Source organism: Branchiostoma floridae, chromosome 19 (genome assembly GCF_000003815.2).
Source record: "Branchiostoma floridae strain S238N-H82 chromosome 19, Bfl_VNyyK, whole genome shotgun sequence".
In the NCBI taxonomy this organism is placed as follows: domain Eukaryota; kingdom Metazoa; phylum Chordata; class Leptocardii; order Amphioxiformes; family Branchiostomatidae; genus Branchiostoma; species Branchiostoma floridae.
This window is the reverse complement of record NC_049997.1, coordinates 6,825,344-6,837,310: the sequence shown is the minus strand read 5'-3', so window position 1 is coordinate 6,837,310 and position 11,967 is coordinate 6,825,344. Positions and strand designations below refer to the sequence as shown.

At 43.2% G+C, this 11,967-nt stretch overlaps 1 protein-coding gene across 1 annotated transcript; it reads left to right on the top strand.

The window, feature by feature from the left end:
- Positions 1 to 400: 400 nt before the first annotated feature.
- LOC118407141 (G-protein coupled receptor moody-like) lies at positions 401 to 10,714 on the top strand. Its single transcript, XM_035807560.1, has 2 exons — positions 401 to 449; positions 9,210 to 10,714. The coding sequence occupies exons 1-2, from the start codon at positions 401 to 403 to the stop codon at positions 10,712 to 10,714; spliced, it is 1,554 nt and encodes a 517-aa protein (XP_035663453.1).
- Positions 10,715 to 11,967: the final 1,253 nt, after the last annotated feature.

Below are 11,967 nucleotides of genomic sequence, written 5' to 3'. Positions count from 1 at the left end.
CCTTCAGGTCCAGTTACGTGGTGACCAAAAAAAAAAAGAACTTTAATATTTGGATGTAAATGGCACCGGTGCGGCATTGCGGGGTTCGTTCACTGCGGCACTGTTTGGATATTTTCGCGACTTTTAATAATCTAGATATTGCGTTATACGCAACAATATGACATAGAAAACAACAAAATACACAAAACGTAAATTGAAATTCGTTGAGTCATCTACGAACCCCGCAGTGCCGCACCGGTGCCCCAAGTGCAGTGAGAGTCCACCTATAGCCTCACGCTAGGAGGGTTTTGATTGGCTACCGTACTGCGTTCGTCATTCGATTCGGCAGTGAGAGAGTCGGGTTCAGAACCCTACAGAAGATTCTCTCTGTGTGTGTGGTGGAGACCGCTGCCCGGCCACGATGGCCGTCTCTCCCGCGCTTCTCTACACCTTCCTGGTCATAATGATCGGTGAGTAGCTCCACATAACCTTCCTCTTGCTATCTAAAACCATGATCTATGCAAATGTCGGTGCCCAGACTGCAGACATAGTTACAACTTGTAAGAGGAAGCAATCCTTTTCCTCGAAATTGTAAACCGTGTGCCAGTGTCATATGCAGGTTGCTTGTACCTTTCCTGAAAATGATTTATTGAGACTTACTGCGCTGAACGAAGTAGTACCTACCCTCTGCCCGTAAACGAACTATGTTGCTGAGACCGCTACCCGGCCACGATGGCCGTCTCTCCGGCGCTTCTCTACACTTTCCTGGTCATAATGATCGGTGAGTAGCTCCACATAACCTTAATTCCTCTTGCTACCTAAAACCATGATCTATACAAATGTCGGTACCGAATAGCCTGAGAAATCTCAACTCAAACATTGACCCTCGGAAGCCTTTCGTCACTTTTTTGTCGCGCACTACCTCGGAAGAACTGGGGTGTGCATCGTTAAGCCAGTTCACTCTCTTTAGAACATGTACATCTTGGGAATCAAACACATGCCCGCACATGAAACCAAACGTTACATCTCTTTTTATTCAACAGTATAATTCACAGAGTTTGGAACAGCCGTATGATATTTTGATTTATGAATGGTATATGTAACGGGGACCGCCCTTAGATGCCCCCCCCCCCCTTTTTACGCGCTCGAACTCACGGCGCTCCATCACTAGTTGCCAAAGAGTGGTCAAGTTTTGATCAATGAATTTTTAACACATTCATATCTAAAGACCATACTTGAATAAGGAAGGCATCAATACTGTTCATGAACTCTTCACCCTCCGCGTTACAACTGGCAAACACCGAGGACGTTATCGTGAATATAAATTCCGATTTTGAGCCGCGTTAAACATTGCGCCCTAACTTGCCCTGCTTTTGGAATTTGCTCTCTTCGGAGGCTGGTGACCAATTTAGACAAACATAAATAAAAATTCTAATTTTATGATATATAAGCTTTCTTTTGACAGTAGAATTGTGATTGTGCGTGCTTCTTGTCTCCCGCGAGGAGGGCTAAATCATTCACAATCCAGGTCGTATTTTCATGGGAAATGGGCGAAATGCACTGAATGCGGCGGCCCGACTAACAAAATCATTAAGAAAAACTACAACACCAAAATCACAAACACTCTCTGTGTACGTATTGGGAAACATATTCGACATCACTCTGTGAAGTTTCATTTTTATAGACGGTACGAATCATTTTTAAAGTAACAAATCTTTTGGGCGTTCGCTCGTCTGCCACCTGCGGGGCCACGCTCCCTGGGGAAAACAACGGCGGTGATGCTTATGTTGTTTTTTTTCTATGGCCGGTCTTCTACTCAAGAAACATTTGGAGACCAATATTTGTAGTGTTTTGTGAAGCTTTGTTTCTTATGTGTATGACAGTTGTGCGGCTGTTTTTATTGGTTGTTTATTTATGGCCACGAGCCACCAATACCTAGTAACAGGTGACCACGGTGATCCGGCAGTACCAACATTATTGTGAAAATTCTGTCTTAAAAAAAGGGGAAGTGAACATGTGTAAACAAAATTTTAATAGAAAAAAGCTGTTTGTTTGGACTTGGTTTATTTACCTTTCTAATCATCATAGTCAGTGGCAACAAACACGGCGTACTTATGCATAATAAGATCAGCAAAAAATCTGGGCATCTTAGGGCAGGGGGCATCTTAGGGCGGCCCCCGTTATATAGAATCGACTCATTGAATTTTGATCATCAAGGCTTCTTTCTTGCTCCATACCATAAGAGAGTCACGTCTGTTTGATTTGTGCAAAAATCAACTGTAAATAATATTTCTATACAATATTTCAATGACTTTGCAATATCAAAGACGACTTTAACCATACCTTTGAAGACCGAAATCTTCTCTTTGAGAGGCTATTCCTACTGTACAGAATTAACGACCACAAGTAAGCTTGTTTTTTCCGATTGTTCTATAGCCTGCGAAAAGATTGAACCAGCGATTAGCATGCTTTTCCATAAAATCTTACATGCTAAGTAACATTCAATAAAACAAAACCTTTGAAGTCAATACGATTTTCTAAAACCTCGGGGCCTCTATTAAAATCCCATCTCTCATAATACGATTTCTGACCGATTTTTATATATAGTATACATTATGTAAGGCAAGACTTACACCGCGAATCCCCGATAGGATGGCCGTCTCTACCGCGCTCTTCTACACCTTTCTAGTCATCATAGTCGGTGAGTACTCGAGCAGATCGACAAAAATCTGCTTCCGTAGTTGCTGCCTAAAACCATGATCTCTATACAATTGTCGGTACCAAGCGGAGTAAGCTAAGGTTAAGACTCTTGGCTGTTTATCCATAGTCACAGCTTGCATTGTAAGAGGAAGCAAACCTTCTCCTCGGCAAACCTTCTCCTCGGCAAACCTTCTCCTCGGCAAACCTTCTCCTCGGCAAACCTTCTCCTCGAAATTGTAAACCGTGTGCCATTACTAGTGTTAGAGGCAGGTTGCTTGTGCTGTACCTTTCTTGTGACTTACTGCACTGAACGTACTAGCTAGCCTCTATAGCTGCACGTAACCGAACTATGGAGGAAGTTAGGGGTGACCCAGTACTAGTGTGCTCGGCGTACGTAGCCGCGTTGCACCTCTAGCTTAAAGAACTTGAAAACGTCAATGTTATATTTTGCCTAGCTCACGAACTCAGTGAGAGCAAGGACTGTACTTACTAAGCCATGACTTCAAATACAAGAGTTACCAACCTAGGATTGATGTGTTCAAAAATTCATATTTTCCCAGAATTATCGTAGAGTGGAACTTGTTATCACCAAGCACATTAGGGGCATCTTCTCTGGATAGTTTTAAAGAACGCTTGCAGATAGATGTGCAAAAGTTAGGTGTGACGGATCGTTCAGTGTAATATAACCAGCTGCTGCTGCACCGCGTGCCTGCGAAGCTGGTGTGTTACGCCGAAGGGCGGTTATACCGGCTATATAGATACAGATACAGATACAGATACTAGCTAGCCTCTACAGCTGCACGTAACCGAACTATGGAGGAAGTTAGGGGTGACCCAGTACTAGTGTGCTCGGCGTACGTAGCCGCGTTGTACCTCTAGCTTAAAGAAAAAACGTCAATGTTATATTTTGCCTAGCTCACGCATTCAGTCAGAGCAAGGACTATATAACGTCCTTGGTCAGAGGTGGATTAACATCATGCCGAACTCAAAGCTTGCCTACGCAACAGCATCTGTATCCCTGTATCCCTATGGTAATAACTTGAGCCTCAGCTAGCTGTCTTGATCCCCGAAGCGCAATCTTACATCCTTGTCAGCGTTTGGGTCCATTACAATCTGATTCAAAATCCTACGACACCGTACGTTGACTTTCAAGATACTAGATACCAGAAGTAGATTTGACTATCTTTAGATCCGACAGCTATCATAATGCTATGATAAGTAGATACATAAAAGATTGATTTGTAATTAGAAAAGATTGTGACAGGAGGATTCTTATCATCCTATATAATTGTTAGTTGAATTAGTTGCATTTTACTATCCTATATTGTTTAATTAGTAGGATTTTAGGATCTATTCTGTGTTTTGGTGGCCATGGTACAAAAGTCGGGGTAGGAGGAACCCCTTACATCCTTGGTTGGAAGTCCTCCTAGGAGACGGATACTCCGAACAACAAAGCTGCATCTGCTGGAGCCGCCTCACACGTTGCATACAGTTGCCCCTGTGAGACTTGGTGCTCCAATAGACGAGAGGGTGGAGAATGAATTGCACACTTCTTCTTTACCGTAAAAAGTCATGTGCAGGTCAGTCGAACAGGCAAATGCCTGTCTGCCTCCTCATCTGTCAAATCGACAGGAGAATCCACACAAAAATGCTGCTCATTATTACACGACGTCATTGAACCATGCACACAATCATTTCAATAATTTCTATCATTTCTATTTCGGTATTTAGGACGTCACCAGTGAATGATGTTTTTCTACCATGCTTGTATCTGGTATCTAAGATTGATAAATAATTACTACGCTTCAAGCATAGCTTATTGATGAAATCTCATTAAGATTTCATCAATAAGCTATGCTTGAAGCGTAGTATTACCGTTGAGGGGGGGGTGGTGAGGTCCCGTGTTAGGGTGGCAGTCCTCCTGCACGGAAAGACTCCACGGTGGGAGCAATTACTACCGTGTCAGGCAGGGCATTCAGTTCTTATTTTGGTAATAAAACATTCGGTAACTTTTTCTGAGTCAGGAACATTTTAGGGACACATTACCAAAACGGAAACTGTGTCACAAAATGGCAAAACGTAGGTCTACCGACCAGGGTGACCACGCCACGGTCCTGTTACACCGGGCCAGGCAGGGCATTCCGCTCTGGAATAGTTCTAGGAAAAAAGGACTCTTTCTAGGTGTCCGTACTTCCTTGATGATGTGTTCCTTAAAGTCTTAAGGGCAGCGTCATTCATGGTTTCAAATGTCACTAGAACTAAGCTCATTTTCCCTATTCGTCATGTCTTTTCAAACATTTTAGAATTAATTCGAAAGCAACTAACGAATGCTTCATCCTGCTTGTTAAGGCTTCATTCATACCATGAGAGAGTCAAGTCTGTTTGATTTTGCTGACATCAACCGTAAAAAAATGTTTCTATACCATATTTCAGTGGCTTTGTTAAGTTAAGGACTGCTCCCGATCAACCATACCTTAAATGTCAAATCCTGTTCAACAAGGTACCATTCTTGCTTCACACGGACCAAAACTAGCCCTAAGCTCATTTCTCCCGATTGTTCATAACATGTCCTTTAATCATTTCTTACATCTCAGAACTAAGGAAAGCTCTAATTCACTTATTAATAAGGCTTCATCCTTAACTTCTTAAGAACAACGTCATTCATGGTTTTAAATATCAAATTAATAAAGGCTAGAACTAAGCTCGATTTTCCCTATTCTTCATGTCATTTCAATTAGGTCAGAAACTAACGATACTTTATCCTGCTAGTTAAGGCTTCATTCATATAATGAAAGAGTCAATTCTGCTTGGTTTTGCTGACATCAACCGTAAAAATATTTCTATACCATATTTCAATGGCTTTGTAAAATTAAGGACTGCTTCAACCATATCTTCAATGCTAAACTCAACGAGGTACCATTCTTGCTTCACACGAATCACCTAACTAGTAGAATGCTCATTTTGCCCGATTGTTCATGCCATGTCCTTTAATCATTTCTTACATATCAGAACTAATTTATCAGGAAAGCTCTATTTCGCTTATTAAGGTCATTCGTGGTTTTAAATGTCAAATGAATCAAATATCAACTAAGCTCGATTTTCTCTTTTCTTCATGTCATTTCGAACAGGTCAGCAAGGATCGAATTCTTTATCCTGCTGGTTAAGGCTTTATTCATATAACCAAAGGGTCAATTCTGCTTGGTTTTGATGACATCAATCATGAAGAATATTTGTAGATCTCATTTCAATGGCTTTGTGAAATTAAGAACTGCTTCAATCACAGCTTTGAATATCAAATTCCTACATAATTGTGTACGCACTTTGTAAGATCGGGAGCAGAAAAGGGAAACCCGAGATCGGTTCTTACGTATCAGACAAGACACAGGGTGAATGCACTCTAGCAGAGCTAATATCACCACTGGGACATTCGAAAATAAGATAAACAAAGGACAAAACAAAGTACAGCAGTGGGGGGGGGGATCCAACAATCATATATATATATATATATATATATATATCCAATATTTTAAAGGACAATGTTCAATCAATTTGGAAACGTTTGGTCTGGAGTGTATGTGACTGTTTTTTTTTAAATATGATGCATAATGTTGGTATTTGTTTCCTTTGATAAAGAGGGTGAACCTCTAAGTAAAAGTTGAGTTAGGTCAGACATAGTTTTCAAATCAAGGGTTGAGCTTACAAGATCCTGCAGATCTCTTGAGCATTTCTAGAGTTTCCTTCTGACGTCATGAGAGTGGAGGCGGTGTGCCTCCTGTGACGTAACTATAAGGTGCAGCTGAAGACCTTGTTCCAAATAGCCAACCACGGTCTTCCGTCGATCCTCTCCAGACCGAGCTGGGGATCTTTTTTTATTAAGCAAACAAATATATAACTGAATGCAGACATGTATATACGCTACAAGGTAAAACTTGCCAATCCAATTATACGAGTGTATCCCCAATTTACAACAACAAAAAAGATGATTAATGCTAAATAAAACCTATACACTGCTGTTCACGAGTTGGACAATGCAGGCTGTTGGTGCACTGGTTTGTACCGGTTGCGTTCTTGTTTGAGGTCGATTTTCGTTTTGTTTGTCTAGTTATAATTACCCTCAACGTAACTTCGCCTCTGGCGATCTTCTGTGTGGGAGCCAAGTTTGGTACAGGCTAGGTATGACTAGGAATGAAGTGGTGTATATACGAGGGGCGTTCAATATGTAATGCCCCTGACCCACTTCCAGCTGTCTGATCTAGATGAAATTTTGTATGTGTAATGATTCATATCTCTATAGATCATGTTGCAAAAAACAGCTCTAAACTAATTGTGGTTTTTGATTTACTGGTGTTTGAACTGAGTCAGGTGTGAAATGGACCAGGTGTGAAAAAGAGCCAGTTAAGTGTCGTGCAGTGATTCGGTTTTTGTATTTGAAAGGACGCACACCAAAGGAGACTTTTGATGAAATGAAAGAAACTTATGGTGATGATGCCTCATCATATGACCTTGTAAAACGCGGGCATCCTGAATTCAAACATGGCCGGAAGTCTGTGGAAACAGCTCCCAGACCTGGTCGTCCCTCTTCTACCATTAGTGAGGCATCTGTTGGAGGACAAACCTGGGGTGTTCTACAAAAACGGTGTCCAGAGCTGCATCAAACGATGGGAGAAATGCATAACTCTGAGTGGTTCCTATGAAGAGAAAGACTAATAACTGTGCCAAGTTTCATTAATCTCCTGCGATTGGAAATGGGTCAGGGGCATTACTTATTGAACGCCCCTCGTAAGTATCACTATTACATACATGCTGTTACACAGGAATCATCCCACCTTGATCTGACATTCTTCACAATGTCTTCAGCGTCTCTCATTTCCGTCTCGTAATTAATATCTATGATATAAGCACCCTTTATCACTTCAACTGTATTAGCACGCTCGGTCCACAACGTGATATTTTGTGCATAGTTGACCAGAGATTACGGTTTGGACCTTTTGAGTCGGGTTCCAACACAAACTGGTGCATTTTCGTTTTTTTTTCAATATTATTTTTATCATTCATAACGATACTAACCGGTGCAATGGCCGAGTGGTTAAAGTATTTGCATTCGGTAGGTCGTGAGTTCTATTCCGGCCGAGTCAAAAAAAGACTTGGTACATTCTGCTGTCTCTGCGTAGCACTCAGCATTCTGGAAAGAGTACAGAAGTTGAACATCCAACATTGGGCTTGCACCCAGCTGTAGTGATTGCTCAAACATTGTGTGGCCCAAGGGCAACTGAAACGGAGATTTCCATGTACCATCTGGTGCAGGAAGGACATTAAATTTTTAACTTATTGCGATACTATCGTACGCTTGTAATTGAAATGTTGCTGTAAATACATGTTTTCTTCTTCCCCAACACCCCCCACCCCCAAGTTATGAAACGCTCGGACGTGCTACTGGTTTCAGCGTTATTGCGACGACCATTTGAAATGTCAACGACCGCTTACGAAACGGACAACAATTAACACCAATATCAACCCCAATAAGATTATCCTCTTTGATCCAATATTATAAAATGATTTCTACGTCGCAACCACGATTACTTTATGTCTAAGTCTTGTAATTAGTAGTGTTAACCAGTAGTGTTAACCACGTATTTACTTTCTTCCCTACAAATAATGGTGTTTTTATTTCACAAAAATGACCGTAATCAAATTTCAAGGGACTTTATGTATACCACGGCTTTCTTGTTCGTAATTGCAAAAATTGGCTATTTTTTGTCATTTGCTGCATGCACGAAGTTCGGGTACTGTGCACGATTCTCGTCTCTCCATCCAAACTCCCCTCTTGACTTCGCGTAGGGAAGTAAAAGACATTGGCTAGAGAGGGATATCTGGACTCCGTTTTCCAACACTATGCCCTAGAAACAGTGACTTTTAACTTAAGAACTCACTGTCCTTGCCGTCTGAAAAGACTCTGGGCTACAATTACCTTTCTGTCTTCACCTTTGCCAAGAAGGTTATGTTTCGGTCAAGTTATATAATAGACAACGTAGCTACGCCAAAAAGCAGATACTCACCGCCAAAAAGCAGATACTCAAGCAACTGGATATGATTTTGGAAATGGTTTTGATTTTGCTAGTTGAAACGTCTGACCGTTTCCAAAATCATATCCAGTTGCTTGAGTAACTGTTTTTTTGTGTATCTTATTACCTGGATGTCTAACCTTCATTGACAACGTAGCTGCTTCCTATGGCGCTGCAGTGGAACCTAAAGCATAGGTTTTTATCTCGATGAAAATGTACATATTGTTGGGGTGTGTCTGTCTGTCTGCGTGTGTGTGTGTCTTTGTATATGAAATTTTGTGGTCAGCATAACTCAAGAACCTCTTGATATCAGGGATCACGATGATATTTGCTATGTGCGTAGATTTTGGGAAGACAAAGGTCACTGTTGATGTTGAGCCCCCTAGAATGTTACCTTGCAATTGGCACTGCAGCAAAACCTTAATTTATTTTTAAAATGTAAATCTGTTTTTTTGTTTTGTCCTGCAGCTGTCATTGCCTTTGGTATCGTCGGGAATCTTCTGGTCATCCTGGCGGTGGTGCTGTGCCCCAGTCTCCGCAGGCGGGACAACATACCCCTGGCGAGCCTCAGCGTCTCGGACGTCCTCTTCACCGCCCTGCATCCCCCCATGTGGATCCTCGCCCTGCTGAACCCTGAGTTCCGGCTCCCCTGGGGTTTGTGTGTGCTCCAATCCTACACCACTCCGGCCCTGTGGGGCGTGTCACTCTGCCACATGGGGTGCATCGCCGTGTACCGGTTCTTCCGGGTTCTCTATCGCTACCGCTTTCCCGCCATGAGCTCCACCAAGGCCGTCTGCATCCTTGTCGCCATCGCCTGGCTGGTGCCTCTTCTCGCCTTCATCCCACTCCACCTGCATCCGGAACGAGACGTCTTGTACGACGACAAGCTGAAGCGCTGCGCGGCCGTGCAGACCAACAGTATGCTGGGCAAGATCATAGCTGCGCTGGTGGCGATGATCCTCCCGTACTTCGTCGGTCTGGCATCTTACATTGCGATTTGCCTGGCGCTGCGCAAGAGCAAGAACACCATGCTGGAGCACAATCGACGCGCGGCGACTCCGAAAATCAAGCTCCCGCCACCTTCGCTCGACACCCCGACAGCAAGCACGAGTCAAAAGCGGTCCTCCATCGCCCTGGAGATACAAGAAGGCAGCCTGGGAAGAGGAAACAACGTGAAGATTACCTTAAACATAAATCTGGTGGAAGATAACACAGACTGTCTACCGGGGGTGCCAGAAACCGTACACTCCACCACGGTCATGACGAAGTGCACCTGGAGCAAGAGTCAACAGGACAACCTGAAGCCTGAACATCTGGACAAAGAGGGGCCGCCACAGGCGAGTCATACGTCTTCTACTGAAGACGACACCATGAGTCCCATCAGCCTGACGACATCTACCATCAGCGACAAGATAACACCATCAGTGTCATCATCATCATCGAGAGGAGGGAAAGAGACACCCAAGGAGATGTCGCCCCAATCCGAACGGCAACTGATGATTGAACCCGATGGGGCAAGCAGTGGGAACAAGAGGCGGCAGCTGCGCCGAGGGAAAGCGTACATCCGCGAAGACCACGACAGCAACTTCAGCACGACCATTCACACCAAACCCACGGTCCACGACTTCACTTCCGGCGATATGTCGAGAAGAGGAAGCTCCAACACAAGAGTACTTGGCAGGATTCCACTGAAGAAGAAACCGAAGCAACGACTTCGTCTCTCCGCAGCCGAAAAGGAGATGTTGAAGATGCTGGTGGCTGTCTTCATGAGCTACGTCATCTGCAATCTGCCAATGACGGTGATGGTCATCGCAGAGAACGGCGACCGCGTTCCCGAGGAGGCCTTCCTGGTGGGGATGCTGCTGTGGGCCGGAAACGCCGCCTTAAACCCGGTCATCTATGGCCTCATGAACACGAGATTCAAGCAAGGATACAGAGAGATCTGGAACAGATTCACAAGACTCTTGCAGTAGATGATTAGCCAAATACACAGTGAATGAACTTAACCATCATATATGGGCTAATGAACACAAGGTTCAAGCGAGGATACAGAGAGATCTTGAACAAATGCACGAGACTCTTGCGGTAGATTATTAGCCAGATACACGTACTGTGGATGAACTTACTTATTTAGCCTCATCTAAGGCATCATGAACACACGATTCAATCAGGGATACAGAGAAATCTGGAGCAGATTCACGAGATAATTGCAGTAGATGATTAGCCAAATACAATGTGGATGAACTTATATGTGGATGATCAATATATGGGCTAATGAACACAAGGTTCAAGCAGGGATACAGAGAGATGTGGTAATCTCCAACCAGATCCACGGTACGTAATGTATACTAGTAGTATCAAACTTCCCGTAGGTGCCCGTTTGACTCCCTTTGGCCAGCTTTGATACTATCTCATGGCATCATAAGATCTGCTTGGAGATTAGATGATTAGGCAAATACATTGTGGATCAACTTAGCCTTATCTAGCTACGGGCTCATGAACGATTCAAGCAGGGGTTCTACTCTTGCGGTGGATTATTAGCCATAATGAACTCGCACAAACTAACCATTTTAGATATCAATTTGTTTATCCGACACCCACCCCACCAATTAGGGTCATCACTCTCACAGTAATATTGGAAAGACGCAATGAAATTTTAAAAATAGTTTTAAGTGATACCCACACCCACCCCACAAATTAGGGCAAGAGACTCCGGTCTTAAGTTGATACCAACACTGCTCTTTGAGGACTGGAACGATGTTAGCTGTTCTCCAATCTTAGTATATGAGGGGGTGCTTGATCCTTACAAATTCAATATTGTCAATCATGTGAGACTGCTACCTTCACCCTTAAACGCACAATGTCCTTGTGGAAACCTATTTTTTTGAATTAGGAAGAATATGACACCTCTGAACGCTCATGCGATGTTCGCATAAGTAGCTACATAAAACGATAATTCTAGTACGAAAGCAATAAACGGAGCAGCAATAAAATAGCGTGCAAACAGGGTTTCGGAATTTTGACCCCGTTATGCTTCGGCCTACTTGGAAAAAAGATGCCCCTATGGGTATTTTATGGGCTATTTTTCTACACTTTCGAGCTTTCCTAGATACAATAGGCTACCGGCTCTTTTTAAGCACGGCCGGGCCCTGGATTTTTCTTAACTGGCATCTAAATCAAAATTGACGACGTCACCAACCCGTGAAAACATCGAAAGGAACGGACC

Bases quoted from the DNA above. Each gene is read 5' to 3' on its own strand.
- LOC118407141 (XM_035807560.1), top strand. From the start codon at position 401: ATGGCCGTCTCTCCCGCGCTTCTCTACACCTTCCTGGTCATAATGATC. The intron at 450-9,209 runs GTGAGTAGCTCC...TTTGTCCTGCAG, and splicing joins CTTCCTGGTCATAATGATCG to CTGTCATTGCCTTTGGTATC.